General features: G+C 42.5%; 1 protein-coding gene across 2 annotated transcripts; it reads right to left on the reverse strand.

Annotated features, from left to right (window-relative positions):
- Positions 1 to 45: 45 nt before the first annotated feature.
- Positions 46 to 25937, reverse strand: plekhg4b (pleckstrin homology domain containing, family G (with RhoGef domain) member 4B). 2 transcript variants are annotated; one of them, XM_028981561.1, is made up of 24 exons: positions 25669 to 25937; positions 22238 to 22435; positions 20387 to 21653; positions 16679 to 16882; positions 16206 to 16329; positions 15894 to 15987; positions 15043 to 15129; positions 13375 to 13491; positions 12999 to 13103; positions 12766 to 12908; positions 12268 to 12406; positions 12037 to 12159; positions 11717 to 11878; positions 9130 to 9992; positions 7978 to 8227; positions 7731 to 7820; positions 7419 to 7643; positions 7131 to 7301; positions 5556 to 5733; positions 4558 to 4674; positions 3445 to 3723; positions 1515 to 1732; positions 1342 to 1406; positions 46 to 538 (listed from the first exon to the last, which is right to left on the reverse strand). In XM_028981561.1, exons 1-23 carry the CDS (start codon positions 25741 to 25743, stop codon positions 1362 to 1364), a joined length of 5274 nt encoding a protein of 1757 aa, XP_028837394.1. In that variant the 5' UTR covers positions 25744 to 25937; the 3' UTR covers positions 46 to 538; positions 1342 to 1361. The 2 variants fall into 2 exon arrangements, with proteins under 2 accessions (XP_028837394.1, XP_028837395.1); XM_028981562.1 differs by lacking the exon at positions 1342 to 1406.

A 25937-nucleotide genomic window follows, 5' to 3' on the forward strand; every position in this document is an offset into this window, starting at 1 on the left:
ACTAAACCTACAGAGCCTAGTTTAGCAAATTATAAATCTCCAAAATAAATGGCAAAACATTTATTTATTTACACAGTATGTATAAAATTCTCATTTTAAAGCACTAGAAAAAAATTTAAGGATCATTTTATGCTTAATACTTGTTTGTACAACACGTCTTTATTAACAAATGGAAAGTGATAACTGCAAGGGCTAAAGCTTAAAGTAAAAGCTACTTGTTTTAAACATATCATGACATTTTATTTCTCCAAAAAACTGAGTAAAAAACTCTACAATATAGACAGTGGTACACATCTACTTATTCAATATCACCATATCAAATATATAGTCGATGATGTGAAGTACCAGCATTTGTGACACTTTTTTGTGCCCTAATGAACAGTTGATCGTAATAAAATCCATCCATTTCTCTGATCCGAAGGGAGTGAGTGCTGTACGTAGTGCTCCAAATTCAACCAGTCTTAAAACAAGCTGCATCCGACCCCTCTGCCCAAAGTTCCTCCAGTTCATATAGAACGTTAGTACTGAACGTTCACAGCTGTAGAGACAGAAGAAATGTAAAATCACTGAAATGTCTGTTCATTGAGTCTTTATGCCTCTTTTAGCAATATTTTGAGTTTGAAAAGATAAAATAAATATTGCATCTGAACTAATTTTATGAGTCATTTCAAGTAATTAAAACATGAGAATAAAATAGACAGTCATTCTGATAGGTATTGCACCCACACTCCGCACCCAAACGACAGAGCTGTAGGAATGTGACAACAGACATGCTGGGTGCGGTCACCAGCACAGAAATTCAGAACTGATGTTCTTCTCATCTATAGTACCATCTCTGTTGGAAAGGTGATCACAACTTGTAATCACTGCACAGCAATCAGAACATTTAAGCAACGTTTTGTTTTTTGACAAGACACAAAGAAGCATCAGGAGAACCAGGAAACCAGCAGGACTTACAAAGTCACTCACAAAGCTCAGCACACAATTCCCATGCAACTGACACCAGCAAAGCCCACAGTACAGTTTTAGTACTCAGGTTCAACCTCATTCACATTGAGCACATTGTTAATGAAAGTTAGGACTGGGCAATATTCTCACAATATCTTCAGTGACAGTGTTTGTCTCAATAGAACAGAATAAAATAGAATATATGAACTTTTACTTTTAAAAAGCAGAAATGAGCAACATGGCACCAGAGTGAGGTGGTCAAATGCATCTTGAAATAGAGCCCATACTGTATAATGAAACGAGAAATAAATCACCATCACAGAAATAAAAAAAAATATTTTAAAAAGCATTGCCCAGCCCTAATGAGACTGCAGACACAATGCAGCTACTTACTGAGAAAAAATGTTTTTGCGTCAAACTACTGTTGAGAGGCCTATTGTTATATGAGGTGTCTGGCTCTGGCAAAAAAAATGTGGTGAGAAAAATAATGAGTGAAAACACTTCTTCTTAATTAAGTTCTTCTTATTTACACATTGGCTGTGAAAAGTCACAACAGAGTCACTTACTGCAGTGATGAACTTGCTGGCCAGTGGTTGGAGATCCTGATCTTTTGAGAAGAGGGAAGGGGGCACTGGAGGTGGGCAAGGGGATGGCGAGGATGAGGAGCACAGGAAAGAGGAGCTCTCTCCAGGGAAGGCTTCCATGACAATGCTAGAATGAGCTGAGATGGTGATGGAGCTGAGGCCAGTGGTGCTGTCACTCGAGGTCTCTGAGCTCTCTGTAACTGAGAGAGGCAAACACACAACAAAACAAATGAGATCACTGAGGTCCTCACAAAGAATGAACACAGTTGGAAAAAGCTTGAGGATGTCATGGCCAATAAAGAAAAACTATATTTTAATGGATTTGCACATTACTACAGGTTCACTTTCATCTTCAACTGAACTATTTATTTAATAAATTCTCCAGGAAAAGGACAAGGGGGTTGTTCTGACAAGTACAGCACAAAAACTAAAAAAGTTTCCAAAGTGCTGCACAAAAAGACAAAAACAAGAATAATCAATAGAAATAAGAACATAAAACAATAAAAGTCATAGAAACAAATAAGAATATTGCCATAAAAATGATTATCCTTTTTTTATCAAAAGTGGTTATCAAAAGGACCTAAATCTATTTGGCGGTCTCTGGTCCCAATGATAATCACCTCAGTTTTGCCTTCATTAAGACATAGAAAGTTAGGGGCCAACCATGCCTTGACATGACTGAGACAGTCCAAGAGGTACAGTGCAAAAAGAACAGGTGCGAGAATTGAACCCTGGGGAACTCATCATTAACTTTCATGCTGTCCTGGATTCATTCCAGAGGGTCCTAGTCTCAGTGTTTATGAATCTGAGACGAAACAAACTGGTCTTCACCAGACAGCAGATCATTTCTCTTCAGTCAATTCAGTCAAAGTTGAGAGAGATGCAAGAGTACAGCCTATGCCTAAATTCCTGACAAATATTCTAACCCTTTCTGTTTATTGTCATATATGTAAAAGTGCAATGAGATTCTTATTTTGCTGTCCATACTGAGTCTGTGATGGTGCAGGTATCCCACGGTATGGATTTTTTTCTTGTGTTTTATCCTACAATGGTAGGTCTGTTCAAAAATATTTTTGATAGAGAGTTGTCATCCACAGCCAATGGGTGAAGGCCCTCCCTGCAAGTTAATGTCCAATCACTGGACATTTCTGGACCAATTTTAAAATAAATCAGAAAACCCTAATTCTACAATCCATAAGGGTGTGTTGGACTGCGGAGTTCAGACTGAGCAGTTTTAACCATGCTATGTCCACACAGTGCCAAACTTTAACTAGAAATAATAAGTAAAAAACAACAACAAAATGTGCAAAACACATTAATGTGCTAAAATATGAATACAGTATGAAGTATGTCATAAAGATATTTGGTGCTACAAGATTATCTACATCAAGCAAGTGAGACACATTTCCTGCTGCATCTTGTGGTGAGGGGGTTTTATAAAATTCTGTCACTGCACCAAAGATAAACTGACCAAAAAAATCTAACCAAATTCAGTTGCAGTGGGTTAGAACCACAGGTATTTTTTGTACTAAATCTTTATACTGAACAAAAAAAATCTGCTGCATCATTTACACTGTTTGTCTTGAGCATGTATTTCTGATCTGTAACTGTAGGTTGCACCCTAACGCTGATGGCTGCAGTCCTGCACTTTGGGTCTTCCTCTGTCTTCAACACGCATTGCTCCAAATAAATTATTTTCTTATGTCTCTATGCAAGTCTCAGTGAATGCTGCATGTATACAGGTCTATGAGTAGTATAAAAATACACAATGAATAAAATACATATTGTGACTTTTTCTTGTGTTAAATATGCAGAAGCATGAATGGCTCCTTTTGAAAAAGCTTGGTATTAACTCCAGATTATAAAAATGATGCTTGCCAAAATGTTGATGGAAACTTGCAGAAGCACTCACTCATAGAGGGCTGACTACCCGTGTCCTGCTCCAGCTCATCCTCCTCAATGCAGTCGTAGGGCCAGTGGCCAAAGGCAGAGGGGGGTCCGTTGGGTAGAGTGTGGGGGTGTGGGTGCCCTGGTGAGGGGTACAAGTGAAGGTTGAGGGAGCCCAGCAGTGAGCATGAAGACTGGCTGCTGGAGGAGGAGGTGCTGGAGTTGGAGATTGTGGAGTGGGGGCGTTTAAAAGGGGTGCTGTGGTCAAATGAGGTGATGGCAATGGATGCTCGTGTTCTGGACTCTGTAAAGGTCACACACACACAAATGCACACGCTGCTGATGAAAACATGATACTAGTAGTCACCAAGAAATATTTTCCAGATTCCTGTTGCAGAGGAACCTTTTGCTATGGATTGGTAAGAAAATACATAATCCCATAAAATTTACATTTACATTACAATTACAGCATTTATCAGATGCCCTTATCCAGAGCGACTTACAATTAGTAGTTACAGGGACAGTCCCCCCCCCCACCTCGGGAGACATTCAGGGTTAAGTGTCTTGCTCAGGGACACAATGGTAGTAAGTGGGATTTGAACCTGGGTTTTCTAGTTCATAGGTGAGTGTGTTACCCACTAGGCTACTACCACCCTAAATGGTAACAGCTCAGTTGAAGTAAGTGAAATAAAATCTGAATTATATTTAATAAACGGACGACTACATCTAATAGAGGGCTACAGAGATCAGGCAATAACCATTTTTCATTCTGTTTCTTTCTTGTTTCACATGGATTTATATGAATAAAAAAATTACATTACATAAAAAAACGAAAGAAAATCTACATCATGTTAAGGGAATGGGGTTTTGGATGTTCTGGGTGAAATGTAAATACTGATGTTGCAGAAGGAAAAATTGCACATAAGGTAAAGTAATTTTTTTCTAATAAAGGCTTTTCCTGCCAATTCATATGAAAAAAGAAAAACAGAGGGCATTTTTCCCCCTGTAGCCTCACAGGGTGAGAAATAAACATGAGTTAACGTGGCAGGCATGATAGAGGAAGAAAAAGCAAGAAAGACAAGAGTCCATTGTGGCGACACGCTGGGTTATAGTAAGACTGAGAGTGTGTGTTGCTTACCTGACCCTTTCATAATGTAGTCAACGGCCCGGTCACTGATGGCTGCCTCACTGGGTTTGATGTCCATGAAAGGCTTGTTACCGATTCCCATGGAAACCATCTCCTGCATGCGTAGCTCTACAGTGGAGAATTCAGAAGACTTTTCCAAAATATAGGTACAAAGAATGATAAACAGTATGGACAATACTCAGAATACGCCTTTCTTAGCTGTAATGAGTAAATTTAGTAGTGTTTAATAAAAAAGACAGAGATTCTATCTAGACTCTAAAAGCCACTTCAAAGTTCTTTCATTTCTATTTTTCGAAAATAATACATAAAAAAAATGGTGCTCTATGTATCATTTGTACAGTACAGGCCAAAAGTTTGGACACACCTTCTCATTCAATGTGTTGTCTTTATTTTCATGACCATTTACATTGGTATATTTTCACTGAAGGCATCAAAACTACGAATGAACACATGTGGAGTTATGTACTTAACAAAAAGTGGAGACCTGGCCTCCACAGTCACTGGACCTGAACCCAATCGAGATGGTTTGGGGTGAGCTGGACCGCAGAGTGATGGCACAGGGGACAACAAGTGCTAAACACCTCTGGGAACTCCTTCAAGACTGTTGGAAAACCATTTCAGGTGACGACCTCTTGAAGATCATCGAGAGAATGCCAAGAGTGTGCAAAGCAGTAATCAGAGCAAAGGGCGGCTATTTTGAAGAAGCTAGAATATAAAACATGTTTTCAGTTATTTCACCTTTTTTTGTTAAGTACATAACTCCACATGTGTTCATTCATAGTTTTGATGCCTTCAGTGAGAATCTTTACCAATGTAAATGGTCATGAAAATAAAGAAAACACATTGAATGAGAAGGTGTGTCCAAACTTTTGGCCTGTACTGTATATAAAGACACGTGAAGAGACATAAATAAAGACATTATTACAGGCTCAGAAAACAATGTAGTTCCACTAGTAATGCAGAGATGAGTTAGGACTTTTTGGGTTTACCTCGATTTCGTAGCGCTTGCCTCCACAGGATCTTGCCAATGATGGCTGTCCAGGTGCTCTTCACCTCGGCTGAGCTGGCCTGTAGGATGAATGTGTCCTGAGATTTCCTGCGACGGAACCAGATCTCAAAGCGCAGGCCACTATCACCCACATTCTCCGTCATCCCAATCTCTGCTGTCTGCAATAAACAACCACAACAACCGAAGAGGCACAAACTATTAGGGCTGCACGATATATCGAAAAATTATCGTTATCGCGATAATAGCATATGTGATATCTGTATCGCAAAGAGTTGCGATAAAGGAAATTTATGCTGCGTCTGTAATCTCATACTATATACTATTGTGACGAGCCGTTGCCGCGAGGTCAGGAAAGGAGAACTCAGCTGAATCATGGGGGTTTCGGAATAACGCTTTTTATTGAACGGAAGCCAGTAGGTGGCACCAACAGCCAATACCTACTCCTCCGGCTTCCAAATAACAGGGAGGCATCTCTTCTTCTCCTCCAGACCTACACAACTATGTCCCAGTGTAAAGTTTCTCCCCTTGCACACGCTACATTAAATCCCCATAACACACACATCCCGAACCCCAACAGAACATTTACCCGTAATATGGTTAACTATTTGCAGTCCCCAGGCACAAAAAGTGGAGACCTGGCCTCCACAGTCACCGGACCTGAACCCAATCGAGATGGTTTGGTGTGAGCTGGACCACAAAAGGGGCCAAGGGGCCAACAAGTGCTAAACACCTCTGGGAACTCCTTCAAGACTGTTGGAAAACCATTTCAGGTGATGACCTCTTGAAGCCCATCGAGAGAATGCCAAGAGTGTGCAAAGCAGTAATCAGAGCAAAGGGTGGATATTTTGAAGAAACTGAATATAAAACATGTTTTCAGTTATTTCACCTTTTTTTGTTAAGTACAAAACTCCACATGTGTTCATTCATAGTTTTGATGCCTTCAGTGAGAATCTACCAATGTAAATGGTCAAGAAAATAAAGAAAACACATTGAATGAGAAGGTGTCTCCAAACCTTTGGCGTGTTAAATAATCTCACCAAGTGCATTTTCCATAATAGGGGGCCTTTAAAGACAGCCAGCAGGTGTCACTATTTTGTTTACAAAAATCAAACTGGCATTTCTGAAAGTGAAGTGATGAAAATGAGTCCTCTGCATTTAACCCATCGCCCTTAGTGAGCAGTCATGACAGGCGCCCAGGGAGCAGTGTGTGGGGACGGTGCTTTGCTCAGTGGCACCTTGGTGGATCGGGATTCAAACCGGCAACCTTCTGATTTCGGGGCCGCTTCCTTAACCTCTAGGCCACCACTTCACCTCATTGACAAAATGTGAACTAAGGACGGCAAAAACAAATGAAAATTTTGGCATGTTTGTTAAGGGGATAACGGAAGGACTGACTGATGCATAATCACTATTAGATTTAGTGAGGGGTCCTTCTGTGAGTTCAGGCCTGTCTAATAGAAAGCCACTCCTCTTCATACAGACATGAAACTGACACACGTATCATAAACCCCATCATAATTACAGCATTAGGACATACAAAATACTGGATTTTTACCTTGTACGACTGTTTGTAGATGTAAATGTCATATCCACCCTCAATCTTTTTAGTTTTGCTGAAGAGGATGAGGTCTTCAAAGAGGAAAACATGGCGGAGGTATTTTCGACGCCCGCACCAAACAATGAACTCATCCTGGCACCGAAGTTGACCCTGTTCTTTAAGGTTCACCTGCACAAGACATTCAGGATCTTCACTTGTAACACCACACAAACATGCAATTTATAACAAGTTTTTACCATTAACCATAAATTACCACTCATAGTCCAATTCCAATTTATTGCTTACATCACATCCTTGAATGGCATCCATTGCAAGAAGGTCATTGCCATGGCGTAGCTGGAACTTGACCATCTCCTCAGCAGTACGGAGGTCACTAAGCTCTTGCTCCTGTGACTGGCTGCATTCCTTGATCAGGTCTTTCAGCAGTAGGGCGTACTTACTCATCCTCTGGATGGGTTTTAGCAGGTATGAGGCCAGGTCCATCTTATCACCCAGTTCCACCTGCTTGTTCTGGAAAATAAGTGGAAACGTTGTTGAAAATATTCCTTCCTATGCTGATGCTGAAGATTTGCTTTAGATGAATGGCTGTTGGCTCACCTTAAAGAAGCTGTTCCCATGGCTGGTGAGTAAGGCATCTGATCTGGGCTTGTTCTTGCTATAGAGGGCATACATACCAAACTGATCCTCCTAGTGAACAGTAGAAACAAGAATACAGCGTTTATAGCTGTAGAACACTTAATATTTAAGCCATAATATTTATGCAACTGTTTTTAATAATGCTATTGGTAGTTGAAATAATGTATAAAATATTAACTCAGCTAATACCATCATTTGTTGTACTAACATGTTTCAGAAAGCAGCTGCTGATGGACAGTGGTGAGTGGGCACAATGCTCCAGCTCTTTGAGGAAGTATTGGCTGTGGAAGTCCCACAGTTTCTCCATGTTGCCAAAGATGATGCTTCGTTTGCCACGCAGGTCTTGTGGGAGGTCCAGGCGCTCCATCTCTGGGAAGTAGTTCTCGATGATGTAGCTGAGCGAGCGCACATACTCCCTCTCTGTGGCTATCATCTCATCCATGATGTGCTTGACCTTGCTGCAGGGTAGAACATTTATTTTCATGTTAAAACATTGAACAACAACAATAAACATCAATAGGACTTTGTAATATTACATATTACAGTAAAAAATATCTGCTGTTATGATATGTGTTCCAAAAATGCCAGACATAAATTATTACTTCTGCGCTGTGTATGTGACAAATAAAATTGACATTTGTAAAATACATAATTATTTTAACATCCTTTTGTGTTTAGTTTCTTTGTTTTAATATGTAGTATATCTTATTTGGATAATAAGATCTTTGATATATTTCTTTCACAACTCATTGCATGCTTTGCATGCTAAAATGTTTTTATCTTTTTGCATGTCTGATTATTTTAGTGTGATGATACACCCAGTATTTAAACATCTTTTTATATAATGTGGATGTCATGTCTTGGGGTCGAAGGGGGAATGAGGCGTAGATGCGGGATATCATAAGGATAAGGGATTTATTAACAACAAAGGAAACAGCCGCAATGGCCAGAAAAGGAAACAGAAAACAACCTGAAGGCGTGTGACAACTTGTCAGGAGCTGAAACAACTGCACAGTGTAAGTAATGGTCCACGTCAATGCAGCAGCGTTGTCCCGCTGCAGTCTCTTCCCTTTGACAGGGCTCTAATCACAGACACCAAATCAGCGGTAGCTGTCCGTGATCCTGTTGCCTTGCTGTCAGGCTGATCGGTGCAGGCTGTGAGCCCAGCAGTGCCCAGCAGTGACAGTGGAATATCCAGGGCTGCTTTATTTACTCATTCAATTGTTATTATTTACACAAAATTACAGATCAACTAACCTTACTTGGTAATTAACTATGAACTGACATGCACATGATGCTGTTTCATGTCATATCAACAGGAACAAAATGCCTTTTTTCTTGTAGCTTTGCCCACACTTACCTGCTTTGCCTCTTGGTATCTCCGTCTGTCTGGTGAATATGGGTTCTAGATGGGGAGGACAGACTCCGACTTCGGCCTATCACAGGACTCTTTATATCTGGACGCTGAAGCTTCTTCTCAACCGAAACATTATTGGCTACTTCAAGGCCCTTGATATAGACACCCGTGTAGCCATGGCAACCAGTGTTGTCGCGTGGTGTTGCCAGCTCATAGTTGAGCGTCTTCTTCATGATCTTCTTCAGCGGATGTTTACGGTGGTGGGTAGCAGGAGAGTACACAGGCTCTGAGTGGCAGGAAGCAGCAGAGTCCACAGTGCAGTCGCTGTCCGTGTCATCAAACGCAGAGACACTCTGGCTGAGCCTGTTGCTTTCTGGGGGGAAGGGAAATTGCCTGTCGAAGGACGGAGAGGAGGAGGACTGTGGTAGGAAGACAGCTTGACTGTTGGAAACGTGCCCATCAGAGTGGGGTTTCTCATCCTCATTTCTGAAAGGTAAAATCCCCATCCTGGAATCTCCTCCACAAGGCAGCTGATCTTCAGTCAGACTGTCCACTACTGGCTTGGCCAAGCTATGATTTTCCACTGGATGGTTGGAAGGGGTCTCTGTAGAGGTGTCTTTTGCCAAGGCTTCCTCCAGCTGGTCACGGGTCTGCTGACACTTTTGCCATAACACACTCCAACTTTCAGACTCTCTGCTGCTGTTGAGTGTGGCTACCATCTTGCTGAGGGAGCTGAAGTTCTCCAGGGAGAACTTGGTGGCCTCTCTGTGGTAGTCCTTCAGGATCTGCACTACAGTTGGCGAGTAACTGCTGTCCATTCTCAGCTGGAGGAAAAAGTCTTGACAGTGATCCATCCACTGGTTTGCCTACAGGGAAAAACATATATATATTTTATCTTTAAATGACAACAAGTTGCACTATTGCAACTAACAATATAGTTTTATACAGTGGGGGAAACTTAATTGCTGATTAATTTGACATTAATTTCAATGGTAAATGAAATTGTAGTGAAAGTGAAGTGATTGTCATTGTGAAACAGTGCAGCAAAGCTCACGGTGACACAATGAAATGTGTCCTCAGCTTTTAACCATCTCCCTTGGTGAGCAGTGGACAGTCATGACAGGCACCCGGGGAGCAGTGTGTGGGGACGGTGCTTTGCTTTAAGTATTTGATTCTCATATCAATAAGCAAGAATTCTGGTTCACAGTTTTTATACAGGTAACAAGCTGACATTAGGAGCCTTCTCAACTCATTACCTTTATAAAAGACACCATAGACGCGATCAGTCTATTCAGATTCCAAATTCTGGACCATGGCCAAGACCAAACAGCTTCCCAAGGATGTCAAGGACAAGATTGTGGACCTACACAAGGCTGGAATGGGCTACAAAACCATCACCAAGCAGCTGTGTGACAACGGTTGATGTGACTATTTGCAAATGGAAGGTTGATAAAATATCTGCCAGTCTCCCTCAGTCAGGAACACCACGTGAGATCTCACCTAGTGGAGATTCAATGATAATTAGAACAGTGTACAACCAGCCCAGAACTGCTCAGGAGGCACTTGTAAATGATCTTAAAACAGCTGGGACCACAGTCTCTAAGAAAACAGTTTGTAACACCCTACACCATGATGGAATGAAATCCTGCAGCCCGCAAGACCCCCTGCTCAAGAAAGCACACGTACAGTTTTATCTTTGAACATCTAAAGGATTCAGAGAAGGACTGGGTGAAAATGTTGTGGTCAGATAGGATCAAATCAAGCTCTTGATTATCAACTGAACACGCCGTGTTTAAAGGAGGAATTGTTTTTATTTAACTATTTATAACTTTAACTATTTGCACCTTAAATTTGTTGTTCCTTGAAAAATGACAAAGACTATTAAGATTTATCTTATCTTAACTTTATTTTTCAACAATATTTTTTTTAAGTGAAAAGTGAAAGCTAAGTGATCGTCATTGTGAATCACTGCAGCACAGCACACGGTGCACACGGCGAAATGTGTCCTCTGCTTTTCACCATCACCCTTAGTGAGGAGTGGGCAGACATGAAAGGCACCCGGGGAGCAGTGTGTGGCACCTTGGCAGATCCGGCAACATTTTGATTACAGGGCCCTCCACTGCCCTCTGCCCTCAAAATTTACACCACTGCCCTCATTAATCAGACACCATTATTCAAAGCAACTTACAGTAGTTGCAGGGACAGTACCCCAGGAGCAACTCAGGGTTAAGTGTCTTGCTCAGGGACATAATGGCAGTAAGTGGGATTTGTACTTTTGAATTTGTGGTCTTCCGGTTCATAGGAGTGGCACAAACTCCCCCTTTAGATATGTGCAAACCTTATGGTTACAAGAAACATCTGACCTCTGTGATTGCTAACAAAGGATTTGCCACCAAGTACTTTTGCACATTTTGCAAATACTTATTTCATTCATGAAAATGCAAATTCATTTATAAGTATTTTGAAATAGATTTTTTTTATTTTTTTTGTTATTTCTATGTCTCTCACTGTTCAGATAACCTAGCATTGGAATTGGTTATTTTCCCTGACTGTATGTTGTTCACTGGAGAAGCATATGCAGAGTACTCACCGAATCATAAAACTCATGTAAATTTTGCACGGTCTCCAGCTCAGTCTTCCGCCTCTCGCAGCAGTCCATGATTGAGATGAGGTATTGTTTGAAGTCCAGCAGGGCAGTGCAGGAAGCCGTCTTACATTCTTGAATCAACATCAGACCCTGCTTCTGGTGTTGCTGAGAAAATATAAACAGATACATTGCAAAAACTAAATTCAATTATATTCTGAACTGTTGGTTTCATCATGTTCTTCAAGTATTTGTCTAGGTTTCATTATTTACAACAAAGAATAATATAATGTATTTAATTTTAAAGAAAAAATTAGGGTATTTACAATTGATTCTTCAGAGAACTGGACAAAGTTCTGCTTCATCTCCTTGACAGAAGCCAAAGAGAAGTTGTAGGATTCTAATGGGGCGAGATACTTCTCTCCCTCCACATTAAACCACCGCTTAATCTGCATAAAAATACATTGTCATTACTGCTTTGTGTAAAATCATATTTACTGGAGAAATCAGGCAGCAGTCAGCACTTTGGAGACAGTGGAGATTAGAGAGACTCTCACCTGACTGCTCTCTTCCTCGAACTTGCGTCTCTCCTTAAGGCTCTCTAACTCTTGAAGGGACTTGTTGGACAGGATCACCAGCTTGTGGACCTCTTCATCAACCTGGTTATAGAGTGCATTCACCATGTCCACAGCATCTCTAAAAAGAGTTAAGGAAATGAGGAAATGCACATTTCAATAAGGAAATGCTTTTTACAATTATTCTAAAATAGAATAACATTTAAGTGGCCATTCTATTTGGTTGTAGGTGGTGCTCAAGGGTCAGGTAATATCAGGTATCTGTAAAGTTTCCTCATGGCAGTGTCACTGTTTGATTTGAAACATGTTGAAGAAATCTATAAGTTGCAAAAAGACATGGCCTCAAGACAGTGTGGTTACTGGGTATATTCTGAATTTTGGACTGGTTGTGCAAAAGGAGAAACCAGGCGGTTTAACAGATTAGTCGCCTAATCACAAACACTCCCTGGGTTGGTGAGCTCAGCTCTTAATGTGCCCAACCTGTAGTTGTCATTATCACAGGCCTCCTCCTTCCTGATGCGGGCCAGGAAAGTTCCTCCCTCAAGCCGCAGTCTGTTCAACTGAGCGTCCTCCAGTACGCACTTCATCAGCTGCCGCTGCTGCTCTACAGCCTCCTGCACTTCCTGAGAACACACGTGTGGACACACGCACAGTCTTAACTGAAGGATACAGTAATCTATGATATAAACGACATTCAAAAGACGTGCACTGACCTTGCAGGTCTGCAGGTTATTGCTGCTGCTGTTGCTGACAGAGCTGATGGAGCTCTTGAGGGAAGACACCGCCCTGCTGCAGCTGCTTGCAAAAGGCTCGATTTTCTGTGTGTTGTGTAAGTGCAGAAGCACAATAAAACTTACTTCAGTTGCATGCTGCACACTCAGACAAAGGACATGAAATGCAATCTTGCTATGTGATAAACAAAAATCAAGACATGATTAAAGCATTGGTATACGCAAAGCTAAATACAAAAAGTCTGTGTTCATGAAGATCAATAATTAGTCAATCTTTAAAAGAAAAAATCACACTGACACCTTTGTGACCCAACTTCTGCAAAGATTTGATCTGAGGACTCATGTCCTTTGACCTTACCTGTCTGAACTGGATGAAGTGGGAGTGGTCATAAAAAAAGTGTCCCTCCAGGTCTCTTGTGAGTTGAGAGGGTTCAACGTGCTTCTGCAAAGCTTTCAAGGCGGTCAGGATATCACACTGTGGAGAAAGGACAGCATGTTTCCCAACAATTATGTTAAATATGTTATCCACATAAATATAATGACTTAATATAGTTAATTTTCATACCAAAAATAGTAGAAATTTCCAGACCCATAACTCATGCATTCTTTGGAACTCACTTGCACTAATTAGCAATTGGCATTATATGTAAATGTGTATAAGTGTGTGTGTGAGGTGTTTTTGATTATTACTCAATAATTACAAAGCTAATACAACTAGCCTTCCTTTAGTAAAATGAGCACTAAAATAGCATAACGATGCAATAGCAATATCAAATTGTCTAACCAGCAGGTAGTCCTTAGCGTGATGAGATTAACATTAACATCATCCCCTAAATAACTGAATTCAATGTCTTGACATCTCACAATAGCCAATACCTTTTCCATTTACATTTACAGCATTTATCAGACGCCCTTATCCAGAGCGACTTACAATCAGTATTTGTAATCCTATTGTAAGTCGCTTTGGATAAAAGCATCTGCTAAATAAAGTAAAGTAAAGTAAAGTATTTACAGGGACAGTCTCCCTGGAGCAACTTAAGGTTAAGTGTCTTGCTCAGGGACACAATGGTAGTGGGATTTGAACCCGGGTCTTCTGGTTCACAGACGAGTGTCTTACCCACTAGGCTACTACCACCTTTTCCTTTCATGCATCATAATTGTCTTGCACAACACAATCCTGTTGGCCTTGAATATTGTTGCCTTGGATATACTTTCTATTGTATATGGAATAACTATGCAAGACTAAACTGAACGTTACAGATTATCTCTTATCCCAGTTTGGTTTTGTACTTAAAATTTCTTGATTCTAGAAACCCCTCATCTACACACGAATAAATTTAACTGCATCTAAATGAATTTGAATTGGCTCTCTCATGGGATTTGCTGTTTGTGTGGTTTCAGATATTCCTACTCTAAAGTAGCTTTTATTGCTGATTATTTCTTGCCTTTATTTCCAAGCCTGAATGACAGAATTGTGATTAAGGGATACTGTGTGTGTTACCCTGTGACCAGTAATCCCAAAATCACAGAAACCCCAGAATTAGTTGCAACATATTCCATATCTAGGCCTTGCATAGTTCATGCAAAGATGTAGAGGTGAAGGTTGTGGGATTTGTTGTCACACAGGAGGAATGCAGCTTGTGATGGCGTCACTTAGCATATTTCTCCATGTTTTCCCATCTCTTGTCTATATTTTCTCCCACTCTCTCTGACATGGTGACAGACAGCTGCTCAGATGAAAGATTAGAAAGACATGCAGCATCATGCAGACACATCACTTCCAGTCCATCTGTCAATATCTGCCTGATGTGCTGCTGTCAAAGCCAGAGATGTGCTAACCTCACCAGCTCTCAGGCACTGGCATAGAGTGCCAGCCATTATGTAACACTTAATATATGACTCATCTGAGAGAAAGAGTCAAACTTTCAGCGTGGAATCTCCAGCCAGGAGACATTCCTCTCATTCAGTCCTTGAAGACTACAGGCTCTGAATAAGTCAACATGCTTGGCATTTGATTTACACTTACTTGAACAGGGAGGTCCCTCTCAGGCTTGTTTGATCCTTCCTTGTCCACAAGCAATACAATGGAATAAAGTGCATTTGGTAGCAAAACCTTGGAAATGGAAAAAGAAGAACAAATGAGTTGATTCGTGGTTTACTGCCAGATTTTTTGGGGTTACCCAACAGTGCTCTCTGACACCAAGACACTCCTAATTACGCCTCTTACACCCCCACCTGGTCCCCAGTCTCACTCTGTTGAGCTGCTAGCATGTTGAGGCCAGTTCCCTCGCGGGCTGCAGTTTAAATGACAGGAGAGAACAAGCCTTCCCAAAAGCCTTCTCCTCAGGCAGTACTTTCCACCAAATAAAATGCGCAGGAATCAGCCAGGAGACACAAGGAGCACTTCACATTTGAAATCCCGAGGATACAAAAGACAAAAAAACTTATTTGACCAATATCCCACCTCTGACACCCTATTTGCTATTGTGTAGGTCACAGAAACTACTGTTAATGGTTACTTAATAATTTAAAAAAATGATTTTGGGGTACAAAATCATTTGATAATTGGCCTCTCTACATTCATGCACAAATTTAATTCATCAACGGCCATTTCCATTAACCATGCCTGTACCAGATGAAAACTGCTGTCCCGGATACATAACCTGTAATCACCCATAATTAAGTTTTGTAAATCAATCGGGAAATCCAAAAAATGTAAATGTACAAAAGTAATAAATGCAATATACATGCAGTCAAATTAGTTATGTATTGCCTATGAGGACATGAGTTCAGGCAGAATGAAACTGCAGTAGAATGTCAGTAAAGAGTAAAGATGATTGGAATGAAAGAGTTGAAGATGATGGGTCCTCTTCTCACCTGCAGCTCAGACAAGGCTGAGAACAGGGCTGGGCTGGCCTGCTGCCCCCGACTGTCCACCAGAACTGTCAGACCCAGCTCACGCTTGTCTTTACTAGGGGTACAAACCCAAACATCAACATCACGGTGGTCACCACAAAAAGCTTTTTCATCTAGAAAACACGTATCACATTACATGTGTGGCGGTAGCCTTACGCAGCCGTTTGCCCACAACAGCCTTGCACAAATTACACACCAACAAAGGAAGTGTTTGGGAATGTTTCCAAGGCAACGGCTATGAGGGTAGTCTCAACAGAGGGTTGGGATTCTCACCTCAGAGTGGAGTAATAGTAGCAGAGCAGACAGGTGAGCTCTTTGGAGGAGGTGCATTCCTCTGTCCACACCTGATTCCGTGTGCACACCTGCAACACGGGCCGCCTGCAGCGGTCTCTGTTACCTGGATTAAGAGAGTGTGGGAGTGAAAATGAGAGCGATGAAAACAAAGAAGCGAGAAATGAGAGAGGGCCGCACTCAAGCAAACTGCTACAGGGAACTGAATACATCACTGTCTATGTGAGCCTGTAACAGTAACAACAGTTCCCAGCACAGCGCCATGGTGCCATCTACATCCTGACCCAGGAGATGCTTCAAAGGCATTTTGAGTTAAAGTACAATATGATTCTGACAGTGGACCTGTGTCAGGCTATCACATGACTAACTATGGTGCAGGTAAAAGGATAGCCACCCTGTGGCGCATGAACATCACACCCTGCTGACAGCACAAGCCCTCCAGCACTGGCTCTTACCAGGCATGGTGACAGCTCCGGAGGTCAGGAGCTGTTGGTTGACCTCTGCTAGGCTCTTGGGAAGGCTTAGGCTGCAGACAGAGTGGGTTGGCGTGGGGAGGGGAGAGTGTGCAGTGGGCGTGTGGGGTCTGGCCGGGTGAGAGTCGTCTCCGCTGTGGCTGTTCCTCTGGGGTGTGTGTGTGTGAAAAGGGCCTTCGTGAAGCCCTGAGGAAAATAAGAGAAGACAAGCTGCTGCTGTCAACACAAGATCAGCACAATTATCTTTATGAGGACCTGAGCAGACGTGCGTGAGTGTCCCAGCAGATTCTGTACAGGTGATGACTTACACTTTATAGAGCCCTTGGGTATATCAGCCCTGACTGACAGCTAAATATGCTGGAGGATGCATATACACACACTGACACACACATTACATTACAAATTAGTCCACATGTTTTACACTTTAAGAAGACAAATTACATAACATGGAACTTATCAACTCATGAACACTGAAGCTATAGATTTTAAGCATTGCGACCCTATTTCAACATCAGTATGGATCTGAACCAGAAACACCAATCAACAAAAACAAAAGTATTTGTTCACAGTCATTGACCAGGTGTTGTCTTTTATTCTCATCACCAAATCCACCCTTAGCCCAACAGAGAAGCAGCCAGCTGTGGAACGTGCGTACGTCCTCCCAGACGATTAAAACCAACCACCGACAGATCATCATTTTGCTTTCAGGTGGTAAACATCTAGCAGCAAAATGAGAAATTGAATGAACGAAGAGGGCCTACTGCACTCAGAAAAGAACACAAACATTCATTCTGTTTACTGGTGTGGGTTCTTCTACCTCTAGTGAAGTAACATTGAAACTGAAAAATGTAACACTAAACATGTATTATTAACATTTGACTTTGTCACATATTATCTTGAACAATTGAAATGATCCATTTTTTTTTTACAGACTATTTACAAGATTTACAGACTATTGCCATTGGTTGCACATTTGTAGTTGTCAGGTATTTTAAGCAACGTAATTGTGAGCCGGTCTCAATGCCAAATTCTTCTGCCCAGTCTATGTGATGTGCCCTTGCAGCAGGCCTAACCACAGCAACCCATTCCTAAAGGGTTTCTGCTCCAGCAGCAGGGCTCTCTGTCCCCTCCCTCTGACGGGCTCCATTGTCCTGCCAGACTTAGAGCACTTCCTGTGTCGCTGAAAAGCTGTACTCCTGTTTGCTGCACACTTCCTAAATAGCTTTGTTTTCACATGAGGGCAAAATTGAATAGCAGAGCAGGTTGTGCTGAGTGTGAGCCCATTTCTAAGCTGACCCTCTGTTACCTTTTCAAAATCATCACCCAGAATCACGGGTAGTGCTGATAAACAAACTGTACATACCTTTCCAGGTCATGAAGAGAAATTGACAAAAGGTGATGAAACATTAGGAAAGAACTGCTGTATGTATATATGAAATTGGTTATAATATTTTTGTATATATATAGGTGATTAATTTAATATGATGTTTGAGTACAATATTGCTGCTGGTGTAATACCTGATTCATATCTGTTAGTGTCAGTGTCTGTCCTTATTCATTTGAAAACAACTGAACATCAATAGCAGGTGACTTAGTGATGGCATGTCGTACGGCAACCACATCATGCATATTTTGAACCTACCTCAAAGCCATGGGCATTTGTTCACAGAACAAAGTCACCCTACCTCAGCTGATCTTTGGTTTCCAAACGTGAATGGTGCTTGTATAAGGACACGTAAAATTTGAGAGCCTATCTTCCCAATCGCCACTGCCTCTCTACAGGTACAATAGGCTCCATTATTCATGAGGCCAACCATCTGGCTTGGACCGGGGTAGTCAGGTCCCAAATGGACTAGGAGCCAGAGGCATCTAATGCTGGTGACACTGGGCTCTCTCAGTCCGGTCACCAGATCCTTTGTGGCTTTCTGCCCAGTCTGAAGGGCTCTGACATTAAATTGTGGGAAAACAAGGGTCTGAAGCACAGGAGGGATTGTACTGGATCTCCCGGGGAAATCCCCCTCAGCCCTTCTCTCGACCCCTTAACATTAGTTCCACCCTTACAGCCCAGATTCACTCCATCAACCTGAAGGACCCCTGGTAGGAGTGTGCGATATATACATTGTTTAAAATAATATCAAAATTGTACATAACTCGCTTTGCAAAAACACAGAGTTCGCTCACTAATGAAACAGTGCAGATCACAGAGTGCGCACAAAACAAAGTAAAGAAAAAGCGGCAGATGATAAAAGAGCCTTGCAATCTACACCATTCACTAATCACAAGGAGCCAAACACATGGTGTGGAGGACAAAACGCATTCTTGACAATCCCCCATTCTGACCAATGGCTATTTCCGTGTTACACATGGCGTGTTGAGTACAGGTCTGAAATGTAAACAGAGTCGCTAGAATGCGTTCCATGGCTAAAAACAACAGACGTTAAGGCACGCTTTTCTGATATGGGTTTATGTTTTTTCTGCTGCTGATACCTGTACACTTGTAATCGGCAGTGCATCTGTTTCAAACAGATACGTGATTTAGCATGGTCACCCCTGAGCATGCGGGTCAGCGAGGTTTTCTCAGACATACACCTACAACGCTGTTTGCTTGTTTAATGTGTGTGGTGTTGGAACTGTGTTTTGTTAAGATAGATTTGGTTGTTTTGTGCTTTTAGCTGAGTTATGTGACATGTCATGTGACATGTATAGGTGTGTACATGTTTAACACATGGTCAGCCAAACTTCCCACCGACAAAAGGAATGCACATCTGGGCTGAATTTTGATAGTATTTTAAACAACAGCAGTAAGGCCTAATCAAAACCTTCAGATCTCGCTGGCAACATTTACCTGACATAGCCCATAGTACATACCCTGCTGGCTACAACCAGAGATTCACTGCAAAAACAGAAAACAGAGGCCGGGTCCAATACCAACAGTACCACACCCTGGCATGTCAGTAAATGTGCTTAAATACATGAAGATGTTAGTCTTTCTTCCGGGCGTTTATACTCAGAAATTGTAAAAAAGAACAGCACCTGTCCAGTCACCCACATGATGAGATCATCCTGCGCTGGAGGACAGTGTTACGCACCGGGACGCTGTGTATCAACCAAACCAAAAGTTTTTAGAGCCTGAGGCCACATCCCTTGTCATGTTAATTTACTGATGTCAGTAGTCATCCAGTGACTCAGGCTGCAGAGAAATGCAGAGTACACCCATGGAAAAAGTTTTGTTTACACATGAAAAGTAGACAATAGAACACATTCAGTACAATAATGGTGTACAGAACTGTAGGGAATAGAAAACAGTAATGCATTGTTCATGTAATTTACCTTCTCGTCTCGCTTTACTGGTCAACTCTAGTTTATTAGGTACACCATTCTGCCAGTGATGCCATGCACCATTTTCACGTGGCCACTGCCTCATTCATCAGTGGTGAGTTTCTGGCCAAAGGACAACTGGAGTCCAGGTATTACAGAAGTATGTAACCATTTTAATATAGCAGTGACTATAGCAGTGATCACATGTTTGTCATGTGTTCATAGAAATAAAATCAGCAGAAAGTCAGAAACTGTAATTATAATAAAATTACAAATACAATACAATTATAAGGTGTACCCATAGGATGTATAGGGTATTTCTGCATAGCAAATATATTTATAAATAAGATAATGAAACAAGAAATAATTTACCTGAATCATCTTTAACGCTATTCCTTCTTTCCAAACGTGGTAGAGCTGCCTCCAATTCCAGTTTGCCAAACCGGAAAGCATACCCGTTTATGAGTTTCCGTGGTGAACCACTAACTGATCCCCCTGAGGAGGACCGTGCCCTGTGACCTTTCCCTTGTGAGGCTTTGTTAGTCCGTTCAAGTGATTTGGACCTCTGTCTGTCTGTCCGGCTGGGCTCTGTGTTTTTGAGGCCCCGAGGGAGGTGCAGTAGTGGGGAGCCCAGGCGCGAGTCATCTCCCCCCAGCCAGGGCCGTCTGCGGGAGGGCTGATCCCTTTGAGTTATCCGGGAGTTGCCATTGCTGCCACTGGTGGGTGGTGAGGCGTTACGGTCCTTAGATTCTGAGCTATGCTCTTGCACGTCCTCCAGGATGGACTCTGAGCTTGAGCCTAGGTTCATGGGGTTCTGTAAGGCCTCCATGTAGGATTTCCGAAAGATCCGTCTTGTCTCGAAGGCAGTTGAGTCTCTGGGGTGGCGCCGCCGTGGGCCAGGGTTGCTCAGATCTGTATTGAAGGAAAGTGTCCTAGTACCAATACCTCTCTCCTTCACCCCACCGTCTCCACACCCATCCAAGGCTGTGTCTATCTCCTTGCTGCTTTTTTGGCAGGTTGTCTGTGTGCTAGTGCGCCTCTCCATAGTGTATGACACTGATGCCTCAGTGGGAGTAGAGTTGAACCTGGTGTCCCTGCGGGCCCTGCTCAGGATGGGCTCAGAGGTGGTGGAGTCACCACCCTGTGAGTGTAGTGAGTCTCGGGAGCTGCGGTGAGAGTCCAGGGTTCCTGTGGAGCCGCTGGTGCTGCAGGTGGTCAGCTGGCCCCGGAAGGCCCTGGCACCACAGCGAGCCTGCAAGATGGAGTTGGCCGTACTTGTGACAAACAGTGGATTGACTATGTTCTTCCAGGGTGTGCGATACACTACAGATCCAGTGGTGAGCAGGCAGTTTTGAAGTGGGTGTAGGTTGCGGTCACGGGCCACATTCTGCAAGAAATCAGGCGTGAAAACGCTGCCATACATGCTCTCTCCGATGGGGATCTCGGCGATAGCCTGCCCGCTGCCTGACAGGCATTTGATCACCAGTTTGGCCGACTTGTGGCCCAGAGGAACCACCTGCAGATAGAAGTCACCCTGCCTCAGTCGGACTTTATGTAGAGGAGCAAGCTGCAGAACCACCTTCTCATGGATGCATAGCGGCCAGCCCTCATGATAGAGCAGCAGGCCTTTAAAACGTAGCTGGAAAAAAAAAAAACAAGCAAAAAGACTATAATTTCACCAATTATCATTGCAATTGTAGACAGCTAAATTGAACAATTTGAGCTAAAATCAACTACTAAAAACTTGGATTTGGATTTCTGCATTTTGGATTTAATGCATATTATGCATTGCAAGCTAGGCCACTACTAAAATGACATATGTTGCTTTACACAACTACATGTATATGTATACTTTACTTTGAGGAATAAAGACACCAAAACAGGCATCAGTCCTTCACTTCTGAACCAGAGTTTCAAATTCCAGCCAGTCTTAGATTCTCGTTTACAAGATGCTCTGAATGTTTTCCGAACAATAATGAACTCTGTGTCTGACTTTCCCCACCCTCTCATATTCCCACTCCAATGATTTCCAAATACTTATTAAAGCATTTCAACTATGTGGTTTTCGGCAGAAACAACAATGAATGGCAACACATCAACAAAAAGTATTTTATTCACAAATGTGTGTTGATGTACATACACTGCTCTGAATGAGTTCCTCTGGTTTCTCTTGCAGTCCCTGGTATATCAATTCATCAAGGTCTCACTCTCCAGTTTACTTACACATGTCTCCTGTTGGATGGTCTGAAGGATTCTCTTAGCTGGCAACAGGTAATCAATAAAGCAGCGGAGCCCGTCGCCGCGATACTGCCTCTCCACAACGCTGAAGAGCTGCCAGAGGACGGTGGCTGCAGTAGCGCTGAAGGGTGGATACAGGGTGGAGAGGGTACTCTGAATGCAGCTGTCCAGAGACTCTGAGTCCTGTCATTGCGACAGAAAAAACAGAAGACATTTGTAAGGCATGAAAATGTTATGAATTTCAGTTTGTTTCAAAGTTTTTATTACACTTCTGGATTCCTAGTGATGGTCAGGAGGGGACCAAAGGGGACTCTCCACTGGGCAGACACAGATATACACTGGACAGGAAGTCAGAGGAAATATCCCACATATTGACCTTTCCATTAGTGATGGAGGAAACACCTGTGATTGTGACGTCACGGACAGTGGACAAAAACTGGAAAATCTCAGCATCTCCACCATTTTCCTATGTGATCTACATGTAATAACACTTTTGTCGTGCACATTCGGAGTAGATCAGTAGGGATGTCGGTTGAGCACCACACCTTGTTTTTTCACCCTAGTGTGTCAGGAACCATGGCTTCGATTTCACCCCTTTGCCTGCTAGACTCTCCCTCACCCATCCTCTGTGACAGGAACTCTGCTGCTGATTACAGGCCGGTGGCAATGACATAGCCTGAGAATTCCGGCAGGGCAGCAGAAGCTTCCTTCCTGCAGTTGAAACGGGCCTGTGCTGTCCATGTGCTGATTTGTTTAGCATTCTTGGAACCATGTTAGAAAGCGAGCGAATGTAGCAACACGCACTACGACTCCACAACAAGGCACGCGTTGTTGAAGAGGGATCTTCAGCAGCTAATTTCTGGTGTCTTCAGAGACAAAACGCCCACCTTCATCAGCATTCAGACTGTGTTGCAACAATGTTGCAGGACATTACTCACTGGTTCACTAGGGAGGAGAAGAATAACAAGGCGTTTTGTGAAGGAAAGATAACAATGGGAGGAAGGCCTTTACTACATATTTTTAAAGCACACAAAACGTCCTTCAGGTTCAGGTTCCAAATGTACAACTGACTCTGTCACACGGAAGGTTGTAAATGTACTTCACCTACAGACTTCAAAATCTGGCAAACACATGACTGCGGACAACAAATGATCCTTCAAGTCTTTGAAAGCGCAGGACAAACATGGAGTCAATTGGTGAGGTTTAAACTGGCACGAGAGTTATTTTACCTGACTAGCCTCAGTAAAACAGCTTTAAATAGCCTCCAATCCCAGCATAGGCGGGACAGGACTTCTCACTGTGGGTCTTGACATGTCCCTATTCTGCGGCCATAGATGTGGAGAGGTGTCCTGCACTCTTGGACCTGAAGCATTTACTGCGGCTACCCTTGAAGCTCCTCTGTGGAGGAACTGGGTGCATAATTAATGGCCTTGAAATCTGCATTCCAGGTGGAATGGTGCTGACTTAGCCTTGGGTAAAGCAGACTGGCATCTGTTACAGAAGCAGCCAAAACAAACAAATGCTCTGCGTTTCACATACTTTTTGGTCATCAACACTGTATAGTCTACAGTCAAATACTGCTACATTTTCCACAATGAAGGACCATAGTAGAATAATAAAAAGAAGCAACACCCTGTAATTTCAAGTTTGGATCTGACCAAATTACAACGTGGAGCTCTTTACCGGCGGGCGAACACGTCGCACGTGAACACACGTAAGTTTAATTGAGAGAAGCTATGTGGTTCTCCGCAGGGGTCAGTTGTGGTAACACATTTCAGACAGTTCCCAAGCTGACCCCAGTCACCCTGAAATAGCTCACCCTGTCCGGTCCACTCTCTCCATCCTGTGACAGAAGCAGATGAATTTAGTGGGTCAAGGACACAAAGGAGCTGCACACCAGGCCTCCAGTGGAGCATGAAGCCACAGAGGGAGCGTAACACGAGACCCCCACGGGTCTGGGCCACTGTCCCACAGGGCTATGCTGAAGGACTGATAGCAAACAAAGGGCACAGGTTTCACAAACCTGCCCATACTATCCAGGTGCCAGGAGAGAGCTCCAAAAGCCAAAATCACATCAAAAGGTACTTTTAATACATCTATTCATTCTCATTTTTATCAAAGTCAAAGGATGTCTAGAACAAAGGATGCAGGCAGACTGCAAATGGGGGTGTGCTTCAGGTTGCCTGTGTGAGGTCTCCTAACACTAATGTGAAATGACACAAATTGTGAAGAATCTTTAGAAAGGTCCCTAAATGAGTGTCCCTAAATTCTTACTTGAACTGGGATTGCCTGTGATAAACTGTGCAGGCTTGTCCATCAGCCCCTTTGTGCCAAAAGGAATTTTGAAAACACTCCTCGCTGTCTGCAATGTACAGCATAAAACCTACTGTGGCATGTACCCCTCAAACATAAACATGTGAAAAATCGAAAATCTGACATATCTGTAGTGTTGCTGGGTATCTATTTGAAAGCTTGGATTTAGTAAAGTGGATGAAAATATGGCAGATTATAATGGAGAAACATTCAGCATTTGATAATGTCCCTGAAAAAACCATGCAATATTCCTATCACTGACTGGGTATGAGGAAAATAGAAACACCACTTTCACAGAACGAAAACTAGAAAACCATCCAAATTAATGTATTGTGCTCAATGGAACATGCATAAATAGGACATGGGAAGGATACGCTCCAAGGCAAGAGAAAAAGTCCAGTAAACAATGAGGCTGGACAAACAGCATGGGAGCCAACAACACAAATGCAGAACTGAATTTTGGTTTATCAGTAATATGTCTGGGTTTAAGGAAGAGACACTCGTCCTGAGATAAATGAACAATGGTGCTTTGCATTATGCAGACAGAAAGAGCAAGAGCTGAAAGAATTGAAGAATTCATTAGGAATGTGAATAAAAATACTGTCAGTTGTCCTTAAAATAATAATACAATGCAAAGTGGACAAGGGTTAGAGTGATGAGTGTGGTTTTCAGACACTGGGAAAGTCCCACTGATGCTCCCAGCCTACAGTCTACAGGCTCACTCAAAGTATCACTCAAAGTATCCTAGTAGGTGAAAAATCATCGCATCTGCATTTATTAAATTAAGGACACAAACCAAAATGTATAGCTGCCCTGACAGCTGCACGGTGCCTCAGATGCCAACAGGACACAAAAACTTTCCATACAGACACTGAAATACCAGCTGCTTAATATCTGTGAAGTGAAGTAGGCGTCTTCTGACTGTGGCGGGCAGTCCTCCAAAATGCACATCTCGCAAAAATCACTTTCTAAAGATACCGTTTCAAAGTATCTAAAGCGACAGCTATACCACCACTGGTTAAATATAAAGTTCACATCATATTATGTGGATAAGGTTCACAACATATAATACCATTTTCATTCTTAAAATCTGCATTGCCTACCTTTATGCTCAAGTAATTATCACAGCTCCGCGATTTTGTCCTGGAGTGCATCTTGTGGAGTGACAGCATTTGCATTTGATGTGAAGCCCGGCAAAAGCAAGCATATAAACAGACAAGTCGAACCCAGTAAGTCCAGGTGGTGGCAGATTTGTCATTTCTAAGGGTGTAAGACTTTTTCTGTGGCCATTACGCTCTGTCTGTCTGATTCTCTTTCTTTCACTACTTCTCCTGCTCCTGCTCCCACAATGCTGTCCCGGTGAGTGAGTGGG

This window comes from Denticeps clupeoides, chromosome 5 (genome assembly GCF_900700375.1).
Source record: "Denticeps clupeoides chromosome 5, fDenClu1.1, whole genome shotgun sequence".
In the NCBI taxonomy this organism is placed as follows: Eukaryota; Metazoa; Chordata; class Actinopteri; order Clupeiformes; family Denticipitidae; genus Denticeps; species Denticeps clupeoides.

Bases quoted from the DNA above. Each gene is read 5' to 3' on its own strand.
- plekhg4b (XM_028981561.1), bottom strand. From the start codon at position 25,743: ATGCAAATGCTGTCACTCCACAAGATGCACTCCAGGACAAAATCGCGG. The intron at 22,436-25,668 runs GTAGGCAATGCA...TCGCAATGACAG, and splicing joins ATAATTACTTGAGCATAAAG to GACTCAGAGTCTCTGGACAG. The intron at 7,644-7,730 runs GTGAGCCAACAG...CTTATTTTCCAG, and splicing joins ATGGGAACAGCTTCTTTAAG to AACAAGCAGGTGGAACTGGG.